Source organism: Pituophis catenifer, unplaced genomic scaffold (assembly GCF_029215685.1).
Source record: "Pituophis catenifer annectens isolate HBS135680 unplaced genomic scaffold, rPitCat1.0.hap2 SCAF_1, whole genome shotgun sequence".
Classification (NCBI taxonomy): Eukaryota; Metazoa; Chordata; class Lepidosauria; order Squamata; family Colubridae; genus Pituophis; species Pituophis catenifer.
The window spans coordinates 16,113,561-16,130,014 of NW_027256881.1; the positions used below are offsets into that span (position 1 = coordinate 16,113,561).

The 16,454-nt window shown below is 38.3% G+C and overlaps 1 protein-coding gene across 1 annotated transcript in view; it reads right to left on the reverse strand.

The window, feature by feature from the left end:
* The window catches only part of ZZEF1 (zinc finger ZZ-type and EF-hand domain containing 1), a 78,894-nt gene that overhangs the window by 20,348 nt on the left and 42,092 nt on the right, over positions 1–16,454 (reverse strand). The window contains exons 25-39 of the mRNA XM_070932096.1: positions 15,268–15,416; positions 14,113–14,353; positions 13,221–13,300; positions 12,259–12,352; positions 10,854–11,346; positions 9,869–10,033; positions 9,540–9,659; positions 7,939–8,100; positions 6,296–6,425; positions 5,248–5,386; positions 4,351–4,516; positions 3,063–3,325; positions 1,606–1,766; positions 515–689; positions 16–152 (exon numbers count right to left, since the gene is read on the reverse strand). Of these exons, the coding sequence (XP_070788197.1) occupies positions 16–152; positions 515–689; positions 1,606–1,766; positions 3,063–3,325; positions 4,351–4,516; positions 5,248–5,386; positions 6,296–6,425; positions 7,939–8,100; positions 9,540–9,659; positions 9,869–10,033; positions 10,854–11,346; positions 12,259–12,352; positions 13,221–13,300; positions 14,113–14,353; positions 15,268–15,416 (2,675 nt within the window). The remainder of the gene's footprint in view (positions 1–15; positions 153–514; positions 690–1,605; positions 1,767–3,062; positions 3,326–4,350; positions 4,517–5,247; positions 5,387–6,295; positions 6,426–7,938; positions 8,101–9,539; positions 9,660–9,868; positions 10,034–10,853; positions 11,347–12,258; positions 12,353–13,220; positions 13,301–14,112; positions 14,354–15,267; positions 15,417–16,454) is intronic.

A 16,454-nucleotide genomic window follows, 5' to 3' on the forward strand; every position in this document is an offset into this window, starting at 1 on the left:
TGGATAGTTCCTTACGGATTTCAGGCGTGGCAACATTGCAGCTAATAACCCGAGAATCCTCTTCTGGGAACATTCAGCAAATACTTCCTCTTGACAAGGCATTGCTTTTTCTTCAGCTTGGGATGGAGGCAAAACCTCAGAAACTTCAACATCTGCAAACCAACAAACAAAAATGCTTCCTCAAATTATGCTTACTGTTGGAAATATTAGTAATATTACAATCACTGCAGATTTACAATGCAGCAACTTGCAGTATTAAATATGGATTACTCTAAAATTCCATTTAAAATTACATATATTGTGCTTGCTAGCAGTTATTTATTTTTCATTGTAAATTTGCTAGTTAGGGTCAGTTTTTAGGCCATTTAGAAATTAACAATATTGTATTGCTATCAGGAGCAGACCAATAGTAATAAGAGTTGGGTGCAAAGAATGCATATAAACAAGCAAGAAAAAGGAAATTGAACAGCAATTGCTTTTTTAAAAAATAAAGGAGCTAAAAAGTAATATTTACCTGGGGATATGCTCTCTTTTGCAAATAAATCTGAATTAAAAGCAAGTGTCTGTTTCTCTTGTGATACCATTTCTTTCTTTGGTGGAAGACCATTGGAAAGTTTGTTCTCAATCTTTATTTTACTCTCTTGTTTAGTATTTATAGAAGTCTGAATTTCAGTCGTGCTTTCATCTCCCTAAGTAAAAATAACAGATTAACTTCAACATATTTTTAAGCAGTTACTGACTTTAAGAAAGAAGCTATTTTAATTTAGCCATTTTATTTGCAATTGAGTTTAAGAGCACTGCTCCAATAGAATAACATACCATAAACCAGTGTAAAATTCTAATATTCTTGTTGAAGAAATGCTATCATTAAGCAATAAGGGGGATCATTCCTAATATCTGAACTAGCCTTCTCAAGTTAGAGCTCTCCAGATATGCAATGTCTGAAATTCAGAGTTAGCAAAGTCATCAGATTTGGGGAAGTGCAGTGGCAGCATATCTTGAGTGTTCAGTGATAAAGAAGGCTGCTTTGAACGAACACCAACCCTCCTAGGTCTCCAAAGGGAGAATGTCAACTACAGCTTATTCAGTAGCTGACTACAAACACAAGAGGTGAGCGACACAGAGGCTGAAGGTTTAGCCCTAGGAATATTTAGGATCTCTTCAATTGAGGTCATAAAGAGATCTCGCCTAAGACCAGGCGAACCAATAATCCTGGAACTCATTCGCCTTCCTCTGTAGGATACAGCTTGACCTGCTTACTTGTCTAGTGGTTAAGGAACTAGGTACAAAACAGGAGACCATGCATTCTTGTCCCACCCAAGACATGGAAGTCGGCTGGTGACTTTGGGCCAGTCACACTCTCTCAGCCCAATCCACCTCACAGGGTTGTTGTAGGGAAAATATTGAGCATGTTCTTCTGCCTTGAGTTATTTATAAAAATAGGATAAAAAAAATCTAAAACACAATAATTTAGAGTCCATTTCCCCTCTGTTGAGTGCACAACAGATAGTCCCATATTTACATATATCTCTTTTAATATCAAGGACCTACATTTATAAGGATCTTAAACTACTCAATATATGTGTGTTTTCAAAAAACATTTACATTGCTGTGGATGACAGATTTAGGCATCTTGTTATTTTCCATGATTTCCTCACTGGCATGATTTTCTACACTGCTATCTGTGGAGAAATCAACTGATGGCATCCCATTTTCAGACAAAGGTTCTTCTGGCAACATGCTAAGCAGAGTTTGACTTTTCAGACCTGGATGCAAAGAAAGAAAAGTTTAGAAGTTCAAGGCACGTTAAAAACAGTCTGAATTCAGGTTTCACCCCAATCAATGAATTTCTGAAAGACAGGATACATCATGGAATTGGTTCCACCACATATCTACTGAATCCTTAATCCTTCTTGTGGGTCTACTCTGTTCTGTTCTGTTCTGTTCTGTTCAAGCTGACAGGAAATTGTACTGCGAAAGAGGGAGTGATATATCTTCCTCAAAGGGGAAGTTCCTTTATCCAGCCCTCCTGGACAACTTCTACCTCATCTGGAGTTACTTCAGAGGATCCAGGTTGAGGCGGATTATCTAGTTGTCTTTCAGGCATGAGCTGAAGCCTGGACCTGGGTCACGAACAGCATTGCTTACTGTTGTGGATGGGCTGCACAAAATGTGGATGGTAGGGGGGAACATGGCCCTCCTCATCCTGCTTAATTCTCAGTAGCATTAAATATTGCTCATGATGTTTGGACCAAGTTTGGAAAAATGAACTTACTACAAAGAGAATTTTCACATCAGAAATGGTGGTAACGAAGATGGAAAGTCAACCATCAATAGCAGCAACTGAAATTTTCTTGAAGCTAGAGAAGCATCCCAGAGTTACAGATACCACAATAATGGCAAGAGTAGTCAAAACATCTTCATTCATTACAAGGGTAAAGATGAGCTCCCCTTTGTTCACATAGAGAAACCTCAGCATGTAACATGTTCATTAATCTACCACTGTGGAGTAATTTGAAAGTATCTATGTGGAGAGTATAAATTCCTAATTCCTACTATTTTTATATGACTAAGTTTAAGAGAAACAGCTTAAGGAATCAACTATACACACTCCAAAGACTATTTAGGAGGGAGTCAGTTCCGATAAGGTTGATCCGGAATGCTGGAAGAGGAATTGTGACGAACATATTTTTGGTGGACAAATATCCTTCATGTCTGTGGATTCTTATGTCTACCAAAGCTGTGCCAGGACAGGAATGTTAAATATCTTGGATTCAAATAGCCACCATGTCTGTCCGCCTTTCAAGGTAGGAAACCATGAGTTCTAACCTCGCCTTTATTGTAAGGTTACAGTAACAGAACCGTGCAAGACTGAAAGCACACCATTCCCCCATTTCTTTTATGCACCTAGGAAGGGTCCCTTCTGAGATGCTTTCCACACCTTTCCCTAATCCTCTTGTGGGGCGAGACATCTCATCTCTTATTTTTTGCTCTGGCTGCAATTCTTCTTCCTCCCATTTCTCAAGGATGTTCCCACAGATTGTTACAACATCTCAACTCACCTTTGCCATGCTGCACTTTCATCAGGCAATCTCCAATCAACTGAATACATTCTTGCTGTAGGATTTTAGCATGAGCGATGATTTCTGCACTGAGTTCTTCCCCGTCAGCTTGTTTGCCACAAGTTAAGTCAGCGCTGTAGAGAGCCAAGGCAGAAAAAAGGAGCCAGGAATAGTTGTGAAGATAAGGCTGGATGAGCCTATGGCAGTCACTGATCCTAAAGGTCACCATTGGATATCCAGTGATGCTATGGGTAGGCAGGTGGCTAAAACAACAAAAGAGTCTTTGTTATAAAAGCTGGTTGATATGATCATTAATAAAAACAATGTATTTGCCTCCAGAAATTGTAAATGCTCCAACACTGGAAGTTTTTAAGAAGAGATTGCACAACCATTTGTTTGAAATGCTATAAGGTTTCCTGCCTAAGCAGGGGGTTGGACTAGAAGACCTCCAAGGTCCCTTCCAACTCTGTTATTCTATTCTATTATTTTTCCTGCACTCTGTTCAGAGATATCTGAAGCCTGCTGTCTGCCACAGTGAAGAATGAAACATAAGATGGTTCAATCACGTGACCACTTTATGGCAAGGCATCAGCTATCACCCAGTCTGTACCACCCAGTTGAAAATCAATGATTTGATAGGTTTTTGCTTAGACAGAAGTGGCTGTTCTTGATGTACGCCAAATACTGTGAACAATGTCAAAGACTATAGTAAAAATGGACGAAAATTATACATATAAGATCGGGATATACTGGAAACAAAGATGAATTGATAGATTTTCAATTCTGTAAAAATGGGGAAGCACAGCACTGCAGTACAGGTAGTTCAATGGCCCACTGTCATGTGACTGGACTTCAGGTGCTTGGCAACCGAGCTGCCTTTATGGCTGTTTGTGGCATCCTGTGATCAATGGTTTTGCCAAAAACTGAAATCTGCTTGGTTGGTTTATTGACCACAGCAAAAAAAGGTTATAAAATTCGGTTTGTCGTGTGACCCACACGTTTTATGACCATTACAACTTACAACCTTGATGAGCAAGCTCCACTGTGTCATAAGTTGAGGACTATCAATATATAGAAAATCTTTGCTTAAGGGGGAAGGATAGTTAAGCAAAGTAGAAATGAAATAATCAAAGTGGTTTTCTAAGAAATTAAATCTTTTTAATTATCTCCTTTTGTTCCTTTCATCCTCCCCCAATCATCTTTCTTCATATAGCAAAAACAGTGTAAATACACAGAGAATGTGACCAAATGATAGGCTGGCATTTAGTAGCTGCCAATGGGCTAGTACCTGTCAGAGTACTTCTTTGCAGAGTAGCATCCATAGCAAAGGTCAAAATCTTCACACACATTGCAGTTAATGCGCTGGCCAACAATAATACCTTGGCAGTGATTGCAAGCATACTCCATGTTAATCATGTCATGACTGGCCTCGTGACCTTCCGGTCTCACTCCACCTTTTAGAAGGCAAATGCAAAACACATCATTCCATCATTCACATTGTTGTCCTGCAAGTCATTCTGGGACTTGAAGTCCAAACATCTTAAAGTTGCAACATTTGGAAAACATTGGTCTAAACTAAAGCCTCAAAGCCACACATCCAAAGTTGTCATGTAACTGGGAGCCAGCAAATGCACTGCCCTGCTGCCTATTTTTCTCCTACTGAAGAAGCTAAGAAATTGTGCCACAAAATAACTGCTCTGCTTGCTGTATGAATGTTATTCCACAAGAAGCTGATAAATTCTATTCTACTCCAATTACTCCTGAGAAATGAACAAGTTAAGAAACCAGCAGATTGTTTTAAGTTTATTTCACAGAATCATAAAGAATTGGCCATGAAACGAAGTCATAATTGGCATTAGACTCTATTGTATTATTGAAGAGGTCTATTTAATTTTTTCTCCATTTTTTCAAGGCAATGCCTATGACATCACATGTGTCAGTACTGCTACAAAAATTCAAAAAAACCCACTTAGACTTAATGGACATAGACATTTGGTTTCAACAAATACCCTTTCACCCTTTATTAAATTGTGGAGCTACTTTGTGAATATATGTGCATCTATGTGTGCACGTATACACCCACATGCCCCCCTCAAACTGACTCTGAGTATAACAGTGAAAGTTAAACTACAGTTCCATTATGGGAAATCAAACCTATGATACAGTTTCCATCAATCTACCTTACCCAGAAAGCATGTTTTACACAGATCCATATCATTGCATTGCAAACAGCGGTAACGATGCCATGGTGCAATCTCATCACACCCATCGCATGATATATCCACATGTAATAGGTCACAGTAGCGGGCAATGAACATGTGCATCTAGAAAGAAATAGTGATAAAACGCTGATGAACAATAAATAACATAATGGCCAGGGATAGTGGGGGAGTTGTGTCATCTTCCCACCTAGTGAACACTGGAGAAAAAGCACAAGAGCAATCAAATGGAAATGGGAATCCAAGAAGGCATCTTCCAAACCCTGAAAGTAATTTCATTGTCAGAATTGCTTTGAATTTCAAAGGGAAGAAATGCATATTCTATTCTGGTTTTGTTTGGGAAAGTTGTGTAATAGCATATCTAATCTCTCTGAAGCTCAACTGAGGCTTGGATACGGAGGGTTCCCAAAGCCACACAGGTAGTCCTTGACATATGATGGGTAGCTTAGCGACCATCTGGAGCTATAACAGATCCCCCTCCAAAAACTTACAACCTTGTTTCTAAGTTCCGACTGCTATCCTCCCCTGTGGTAATGTGACCGCACTTTGAGCACCTGGCAACAGGCCTGTATTTATGGCTGTTTGCAGCCTCTTGCAATCACCCAACCACAATTTATGTTTCTAACAGAACTGCAATTTATGTTTCTGCCATAAACTGGCATTTACTTCTGGTTTCCAGCAAAAACTGGCCCATAGCAAAAAAAAAAAAAAAAAAAAAGTGGGGGGGGGGTTGCTTAACAATCACAGGTGTTCACTTAACAACTACTGCAAAGAAAAAAAAAGATGATAAAATTGGTCACATGATGACTCACTTTATGACTATCACAACTTACGACTCTAATTGCCAGGCTATTACAGACATAAATCGAGGACTATCTGTTCAGAGATTCCTGAACAGGCTCTTCCAGTCCTACTGCTGTCCAAAAACATTTAACATATGTAAGCTACAGTACATCACTGTTTTAAAATCTCTATCTGAAAAAAAAAACATGTTAACATTTTTATCCTTATGACCTTTCTCTGCTTATCAGGGTCTGCTTGGCTTATCTTGTCACACCAGGTTTCAAAAACTCCTTCCTGGCATTCGTCCATCCACTCTGAGTTTTGCTTGTAGTCAGCAAGTTCTTCTTCTTTGTTGCAGGGGCTGAGAAGAAAGCATTACATTAAAATTCATTTAGAACAATGACAAAGCCAGAAAGACCATCTCCAACAAATTTGCATAAACAAAACTAAAACAGAAGAAGCTGCAATTTTTGGTTTGCTTATCACTGTTTCTTATGTTGCTGCTTTCGAAATGTTATGATCTTAGCCTTGAGCATTTTTAGCTAACATGACCTTCAGGCAGGAAATATATAGTAGTCAAAGTACAATGTAACAGCAGGAAATCCAGTTGCAAAGAGAGATTTAAAAAAAATTAAGTACAGTTTTAACATGTGAAAGACAGAAATGTCGTCTTAAAATATGCTTTACATCTTCTCTCACAAAAGATGAAATACCTCGAAGACTATCAATAGAAAAACTAAATACCCAGAAGAATGACCTTATCTGTTTGACAATTATTGCTTCACCTTTAATAAAAATGTATAATAAAATTTTATCAATAGCACTACAATTGCAGCATCCCATATCTAATTAGAAGAGGTGCAGAGGTGCAGTGGCTGAGAAGAAAGCATTACATTAAAATTGCATTACATTAAAAGTGGCTTAAAAGTCGCCGGAGAAGGTCTATATTCCAGAGGTTTAAGTTCTACCACTGCATGACGGAGTGAGCTCCCATCACTTGCTGCTAAATTCCTGCCAACCTAGCTGTTCAAAAGCATATACAGGTAATTCTTGAGTTACGAATGTAATATAGCCTGCCAATTACATTCGTAACCCAAGGATTCATTAATTGGATCACATTAAATGAATGTGCTTTACCCAATGCATTTGCTAATTGAGTGCACAGGTTGTTAAGTGCATATGAGGTATCTCAGGGTGGGGAAGTCTTAGTGCTGGAACAGGCCACCCAAGGCCTCCCCAGTCGCACTAAGATAAATCATGTTCACTTACACCTTACTTACTTCTTACTTCTGCGTCATTGCACATGAGGGAATATATATGTTTGTTGTTCGGAGATGGTTGCATAGCTGTTGCGTTTATACATTTGCAAATGTTAGCCAAAGCACAGAAAACATAGCCTTGTTAACCAATCACCATGCAGAATGCACATCTTTGCACAACGTGTAGTTGAGATTTGGGAGTTGTGCACGGCAACTCATCTGCAATTATCTGCAACTTATGCACAGCCATCAACCCCTTTGCAATGTAGGTATGCATTGAAGCCTGCGTGCAGTTGCAGACAAGTCTAAATCTAACTTTAAGCAATGACTACATTATTCTAGATAACAAAACAAAACCAGACCAAACCAGACCAGACCAAACCAGACCAGATCAGACCAAACCTAAGGCTATAACTCTATTCCCTTTGCAGAAAGTGACTAATAGTGAAGTCATAATTTTTACAATATTAGCATGTTCTATGTATAGTCATTTAAAGATTTTTATTCCATTTTAATAAGTCTTTAAAGTGGTTGTGGAAAATGTCCATGTGCAAAACATATTTTGAATTATTTCACTGACTTCTCTTTCTAATATTACATGTTTTCCTGACTTACCAAATTATTTTGTCATGTGTACTTATATTTTCTTGTGACATGGTGAGGAGGAGACGTGGTAGCTGAATATCAATGAAGAAGGAAAGATCATTTGCTTCCCAGCCCATATCCAAAAAGTGAAGGAGACATGTCTGCACACAGGACAAGGCAGGCAGTAATGATCTAAACAAATAATAATAATCCATTGAAATTGAGTGCTGTTATGTTCAAGACATCCTCATATAATGCATAATTTAGCTACCAGGAAGATTGCATAATAGATGCCAACTAAGATGGCCTTTACATGGCAATTAGACTCATTCATCAATGAGAAGAACCTAAATTTTGAAACACAGCAACAGCCAGAAGCTGGCAGGTGAGCAGCATGAAAACCATTCTGTTTTTAGAACTATCCAGATGTAAGAAAATGGGTCTCTTTCACTGATCCAATGGGACAGCGTTTATGATTTGGTTGATTCAGACTCTTCCCATTTAGTGTCATCTAGTTGTATGCAAAATATAGCTTTCATTTGTCCTACGCCAAGATAATGATAGCTCACCATCTCCATTATTGGGACAGTTGTACTCAGTTATATCAGTAAAGGTATACAAAAAATACCTTTACTACCAAGAGCCTTGGTAGTACAGTGGTCTAAGGCACCCTGTTATTAAGCTGGTTATTAAGACCAGCTGCCTGCAATTACTGCAGGTTCGAATCTCGCCAGGCTCAAGGTTGACTCAGCCTTCCATCCTTTCTAAGGTAGGTAAATTGAGGACCCAGTTGTGGGGGCAATAAGCTGACTTTGTATAAATATACAAAAGGATGAAGGCTATTGCTGAGCACATTGTAAGCCGCCCTGAGTCTCCGGAGAAGGGCGGCATATAAATCAAATTAAAAAAAAAAAAATGAAATGTCACCTAATGGCTATTAACATTAAAAAATTCCTGAATCTTACTCCACATATTGATAAATTTCTCACAATAAATTGAAATCCAACAAAGAAACAAAAAAGACGCCACTGCATGGAAGTCAGCAATTTTTACATACTTATATTGACCATAGCCATTCAGTCTGCCTAAGGCTTGATTAGTCAAATTTAATGCGACATGAAAATGCGCCACTGCAGCTTTGTCTGTCTGAAATGTACCAAAAATGAAGCCATGGTTTGGTTGAAGTTTAATAGCTTATTTAAAATTTCTTCAGAAAGACAATACCAGAGCCTTGCTTAACTGTATCAGTCTGCATAGTTCTTAGCTAAATACTGCATATCACTATACCCAATATAATAACTAAATATATCACTAAATCAGCTTTATATAGTATAGAAACTGATCCGATCTATTAACTGAATTGTGGGAAAACCAAATTCTAGGAGAAAGTTTAATTTGATAGACCAAGACAGTCCAGCTGATTTTTAAATAACTCACTGATTAGAATAATAGTTTCTATGAATAATCTAACCAATATATATCTAATCAATATCAATATATATAAAATGAGCAAATAAGAGTTTATAAACTCTCCATCATAGAAGGACCAATAGCTACCAAGAAGATCAATTACTAAGATAAGCAATAAGATTAAAGAGTAATTTAACATGCTTTATGAATAACACTCATACTTGTCACTGTAGCTGTTAAATCCTTTCAAAGCATTGACCAAGAAGTGAAGCAGCTGGTAGAAGGATTCCCGTATTTCTCGGTGTAATTCAGCCCCACACCCTTCTAAGTGTCCAAAATAGCTGGAAAGAAACAAAAACACAAAATAAGGCTGGCTGATGAACTACATCATAAGCCCTTCACTGGGTGATACCTACATTACCTACATATATATATGGGATATGGGGGTAGGACATTCCATGGACAAGTGGACATTCCAAAGCACACCAGTCCAATTATGTATGGTCTAAGTGGACTGAATGTCAGGGGAAAGGTTTTCACCATGTCTTACTTTGTGAAGTCTTTCTGGCAAGCTAGAAGTTCCAGCAGGAAAATTATGCAAGGTGGAACAAAACAGTGAGGTTGGCTGAGGGATTTTAGGCACTGGAGGATCATCTTCAGCACTTCCAAAATATTTTTGGCTTGAGCTTTCCTCAAAGAAAGGATTTTCAGGACACTGTGGATAAAACACACACACATATCCAAATGTGATGACAGAATACCAATACCACCATCATAATTAGATGTTGGATGCATGGAACATAACTCAGAATTTACAGAATCTTGGTATGGAAAAAGCTACATGAGTCTTGCCTCAAGTTGTGGATTAAACTTCAGATTAAACAAACATCTTTCTTCCAAATTAGTATAGGGTAGCATGACAACAAATTGCTTATTCTGGATCCTGGAACACCTGAATAGTTGCCTTCCACTATTCAGTCAAGTCCCAAGTCCTGAGGAGCCAGTTACAACCATTATTGTTTTCACAACAATGTTCTTAACACTTGGACTATTGGAAACATAGCTTTCAGTTTGTTTGCCATACTTCAAAGATCAACACTACCTGAAAGAATCAACGGAAAATGCTATTTCTGTTGCTTTATGCAATTTCAAAGAGAAGTTTAAGCTCCATATTTGCTTTGCCCTGACATTAATTGGGGCTGTTGTTGAACTTTCAAAGTTAATTCCCTGCATTTCTTTTCTGTAGAGTAATCCACTTGATATCTGCTCTAAAACTATAAACAAACAATTATTTTCTTTACTAAAACAGGGACTATTTTATTATGTTTAAGTACTGAAATAACTATGAAAATATTTTTCCTTTCATTTGCTCTCTCCCTGTTTAATATCAGGGGTTTGCTTGCTATAACATCTTTTGAATTATTTCTTGACTATAACTTATAGGGTTAAACAACATATCCACTCCTAGAACTCTAAAGCAGAAAATACAATCAGCCCTATGCACAGATTTGCATCCAGGGTACAATTTGGCTCACCTTTCATGGGAAAGAGACCGATCTTTAATGAAATCCAATATATCTTTCAAGATGGGATATTTTTCCTTTATGCTGGGTGCAGGTTTAGAGTCTTCCATTGAACGGAAAGAGAGGAGTCTTAGCCGTCCACGGCTGAATGGAGGCTTGCGGGTAGGGGTAGAAGGGGGGGACAAGGTTTCTTCTGGCTCTGAGTTTTTTTCCAGGGAACTACTTTGGGATGCTGAAGCCAGTTCCCTCTGTGGGGAATCGGGCCCTTGTTTTTTCTTAGGTTCAGAGTTTTGACCTCCCTCTGGGAAAGGAAAACCAGTTGCTTCACAAGCAGGTGATGGATGTGAGGCTTGGAAATCTGCTTCTATTACAGAACTTGTCCTATGGCGTTTACCATTCAGGCCTTGCCCGTGGTCCTCCAGGTGATCAGAGTTAAGACCTTCAGTCTTGGCCCGTATAGGCAAAAAATTCAGCAACAGAAGACTTTTCTGGATACACTGCTGGGCTACAATGGAAGGCAATGTATGTTTTGTAAGAATAACACAAGCAACACTCTGCACCCCAGAATCTCAGACCAGTCTTGCCATTTTGTTTAGAAAACTGGAACACCCACCTTTGGAATACAGCATTTCCAAGTGAATGAAAGAAATGAATGAATGGATGGATGAATGAATGAATGAATGAATGACTGATGCAGACTATAAAAAAGCAATACAAATTTCACACACATTAAAGTAGCTATTAGAATAATGCCTTGGGTGAGTTCTTCTGAAATTTCAGGGTTGGCCTCAAGCATATCAGTGCACTGTTTTGTCAATCCAGGCAATGGCAAACTGATGGTGAGCCTGGATGGTGCAATTCAAACACAGCCCCAGTGGGCAACAAAACCTTGGGACTACCGAGAGACAGAAAAGCTAGTCAATTGAGGTTTCCTCAATCAGCTGATAAAGTGAGCAATAGGGAGACAGGGCCTTCCCTCAAGTTCGTACCCCAATTTATGGACACTAGAACCTACTTTTCTCATTTCTAATGCATTTTTTGGATTATAATTTGTTGTTCAGTTAAAGAGAGGCTTTCTACAGATACAGGTAAGTATTTCCCTTTAGAGAGTTTTGTTATTTCTGCAATTATAATATATAGAAATGTCTGTGAATGTTTTTGGCTAATTTTTAATGGATTTTTGCTGATTAATAAGGACAGCTAAAGATTGAGAGATGGGTTTATAGAAAAGAGGGTGAAGTACCGAATGAAGAAGTATCTGGTTGTATTTTAAAAGAGAGTGGTAAGTTGATAATGAAGCCGCTTTTGGACTTTTTGTGAGAAAGACAAATGTTCTTCAAGAAGTTCTTTGGAAAATGGACGTATTATTAATAACTAATAGGATTGCAAAAAGAGGCACATGCAGAAAGACACTTACCAAGACATTCTGGGTTTACCTCGCTCATCTCAGTAGCCTGCTGCTCCTCCCCATTACTTCTCTGGCCCATAAGGAACTTCTGCTTCATTTCCAGCTGCAGAAAAGAGAGTTTAAAAAAGAATGAGTTTCACATTTGCCTTGCTCAGATGACATCTCCACAAACATATTTCCTCACAATGAGTGGAGATCAACAGATCAGTGGAATTGTATTATAAGTCCACAACTTAAAAAAAATATCCTAGAAAAACATCAGAATGGACAGTTTATAGACCATGGACTACTAAGTTTGAAAATGATCAGTTCATGTCTTTGGAAGTCAGATTGCATCCGGAAGTATATGACCCATAGTTGGATCAATGGGTTAACAACATAATTTTCATGTCATTTCTTGCACAAGAAAGGATATCAGTAACTCATCAGTTAGTATACTTGGGAGAGACAGCACCCACTAAACATGCTCCCTAACATGTAAAGCAGCAGTCCTCAACCGTTCTGGTTCCGTGGAATGGAAGCGGCGATGGGGGAGAGGGCGTGGTTTTGTGCGTGCCCGCCACTTCCACCAATAGAGCATCATACATTCACATGCTTGCCCGCTGCTTGCCTAGCCCAGTTCCACAATGGGCTGTGGACTGGTACAAGGCTGCGGACTGGGGGTTGGGAACCTCTGATGTCAAGTAGCAAGATTTTATGTTATTTTTAAATGAAAGGTTATTTGGGAGCCCACACCTGTTTAGGGATACAATCTGCACAGATGTTGATCAATTCCATGAGAAATGAATTATGCAGGATTAATTAATTGCCCCATAAAAGAAAAGCTGATTCATGCTCAAGCAGAGCATTAAAGAGAGATACTCAAACATTTAAACAATGTCTGACCAATTCTGAACAGCTCCAAAACAGATCAACTCTGTGACCCACTTAGTAAATGAGGAATATATGATAACACTTAGCAGACATCTTACCATCCATATTCTGATCCCATCTGCCAGCAAATATACTTGAGCAAATTCTTCACTTAAAGGATTTTTGCCACCACTATTCACTGCAAGGGCAAAAAGATGGAGATAAGAAGACAGATTCTTTTAGCCTAAATCAGTCAAAGAACAAGGCACATCCTTCATACAAGGTGCAAAATCTTTCTAGATCTTTTTTAAAGAGATGGCAAAACTTTGCTGAGGAGAAAATAGTGAACTGACCTTTCTACCATGTCCAGAATTCCCAACCATCTTGGTCTATAACTTTACAGTACTTTTAGGAATATATGTCTTCCCCTTTCATCTGATTACATGAAGGACCAGAATGTGTTACAACCCAACATCTCTGTCTTCTAAGAAGACTGGGATCACCCAAGATATCAAAGGGTCTGCCATTTTTGAGGTAGAAAAATCACAGCTTGCATATGCATCCCAATCAAATATGATACCCAATTATGGTGCCTTGGAAATTGAACATATCTCAAAACATTCACAGGAGAATTTTCAAAAGAATGGTTTCTTATACTAAGCTTCCGAGGAAAAATTAATTTGTGTACTGCTTCCCTGCCGGTAACACTACTGATTCCTGAAGCATATGCTTCAGGTTTTCCTTGTATATAAAGTGATGTATGTCAAGATCAAATATTATTTGAAAAAATATGCAAGTTGTACTTTACTGGTGAATTTCAAATAACAACTTTCCCATCCTGATGACCTGTTAATTTGCTAGGCTACAGTTCCCATAATCCTCCAACTGTCACAACCTCTGACTGTTCACTATCGTCCAGCACATGTGGAGGACATCATGCCACAGAAGGCTGCTATATAATAAGAGCAGCAGTCTTTCTTATGAGTAAATATTCACTAATGTAGAAGTTACCATATTTTTGCAGCTTCCCATACAAATCTGGAGAGAGATACACCAAAGCAGCAAATGTAGACTGGACAGCTTGATCGATAGTGGAACCAGCAACTATATCTGTCTTTGGAGCCTGTTTATTACATGCCTGTAAGAGTCCTTTGAAAAGTTCAGAATTTGGCCCACAGAACTCCTGGGTAGGATCTGACTTTGAGAATTCAAGGAGAAAATTATGGCAGCAGTTGGCATCTGAGTTGACTGCCTAAAAAAGAACATCAGAAGAGATACCGGCATTAACTTCTACTTCAACCCAACTCAAAGCCTCTAAAAATTAATTCTATAAGCATGATAAGATCTATCTGTGAACATTAAAACAAATGTCATAAAAACTTTTAATCAGATTGAGTAAAAACTTAACTTAGATGCAGTTAAAATAATTTTAAATAAGAAAGTAAAAAAAAGAAGGTATCCTATTTAGATTAATAAAAAAGGACCATTAATCCTAAAAATCCATTTTTCACTTCCCTAACTGAAATGGGGACTGCGGATGGTTGCCTTTACCACGAGAAGGAAAAATCAGCAAGCTAGCCAAGATTTCAACTAGGTTATTCAAGTATCAGTAACAATGCCACAATTTATTAAAGGAAATAAAACCCTGAGAGATAAATCTGTATGATCTCAGCACTCTTTGTTTTGTGGGTTTGCAATTTCTTATAAAAATCCTAAAATTTCAAATTATTTTTGAAAAGTAGATATTGTATGAATAAATCCTTGGTTTGATCTATAGTTCAGCACTCTACTGTATTAGCCTAAGTATTCCAGGCAAGGAAGTGAAAGAATGTTCACAAAAACAAAGATTACATGACAACTGAACAAGAACTCTGAAGAAATGCTAAAATTAGGGTAGAAAAAAAGAGATTCCTCCTACTGCCACAAATGAAATCTAGCCTAATTACAGCTGCTCTCAGACAGATGTTAAGCATCTTTTAATCCAAACTCTATCTGATCCCATCTTTAGTCTTGATCACTTGTTTCTGATACTAAATGTGGTAAATTGTGGCACAGCATTCCTGTCCCTGAATTATATAACAGCTGTCAGAAAAGAAGGAGGGAAAATGATCAAAAGGCTCTCTGAATTGGTGTTACTAAGTGTAAGCCTCCAACCTTAAAAAATACCTTTTTATTTTCCTGTTCAGTTTGGCTTTGTTTTCTGTCTACTGGCATTTGCTCAGAACGCATCCGATGCCGGAAGACAGGTTTCCATAAAGGAGAGTTAAGAACAGCCGTTGCTTCTGTAGGAGGCAATTCTATTTCACTTCCTACTCCTGAGGAGAATAAACACTAAGTTAGAATAGTAGAGGCTTTATCAAATTTAATATATTTTAAAATTATAGTTTTTTAATCTGTATTTATAAAGATTTCTACAAGGTAGAAAACGAAAAGTAAATTCACTATAAAAGCTAGCCAATACATATAAATGTTAGAAATTGGCCCTCTTTGCACCCTTGTTCCCATTCCTTCTGAGACTCTCAATATATGCATTTATTGTTGCCATAGGTTATGGTCCCAAAGATGCTTTTTCAGGAGGCAACTGAACTTTCTTGTTTTTTCTTTTGAAGATGTTTCACTTCTCATCCAAGAAGCTTCTTCAACTCTAACAGGATAGTGGGGAATAGAAGGATTTATATTCCTTGCAGGCAGCTGGTAATTTGCATCCTTTTAGAGGGTCATTGAAGCACTTGGAGGTTTATCTGTATCCTCAGGGTCACCTAAGTAATGCTCCTGGTTACTGTAGTTTGCAATTTTTTCCTCTGGAAATCCATTCCTGCTCTCACACCATTCAAAGGGTGTTCATCCCAAATTGTATAGCTAAAATGTCTGTAGAGATTCCCAGTCATCCAGGTTATGGCTGTCCCAAAGGAAACGTCTTCAAGAGAAAAAACAAGAAAGTCCAGTTGCCTCCTGAAAAAGCACCTTTGGGACAACTATGAGCTGGATGACTGAGAATCTCTACAGACATAGGTTATGGTGCTCTTTTTGTTGGATCTTGGATTTCATGTCAGACAAATACTTCTTTGGGGAACTATAGTGGCTAAAGAAAAGTAAAGCACCAGAGGATAGTTATCCCTATTCTAATCCACTTTCTAGCAAAATTATTATTTGTTCCTTTTTTGTCAGGATGAAGTATCCCCCAGCAAGGCTTACAGCTCAGGGAGGGAGGGAGAGAGAGTGGGGGGGGGGAATGGAGAGGGAGGGAGAGAGGGATGCACTTCAGACAAGATAATCCTTTTAGAATAAATGAGTGGGTGGGATATGGAAACACAGAAGTTTTAAATGAATTTAGACAAACGACAAATTCAGCT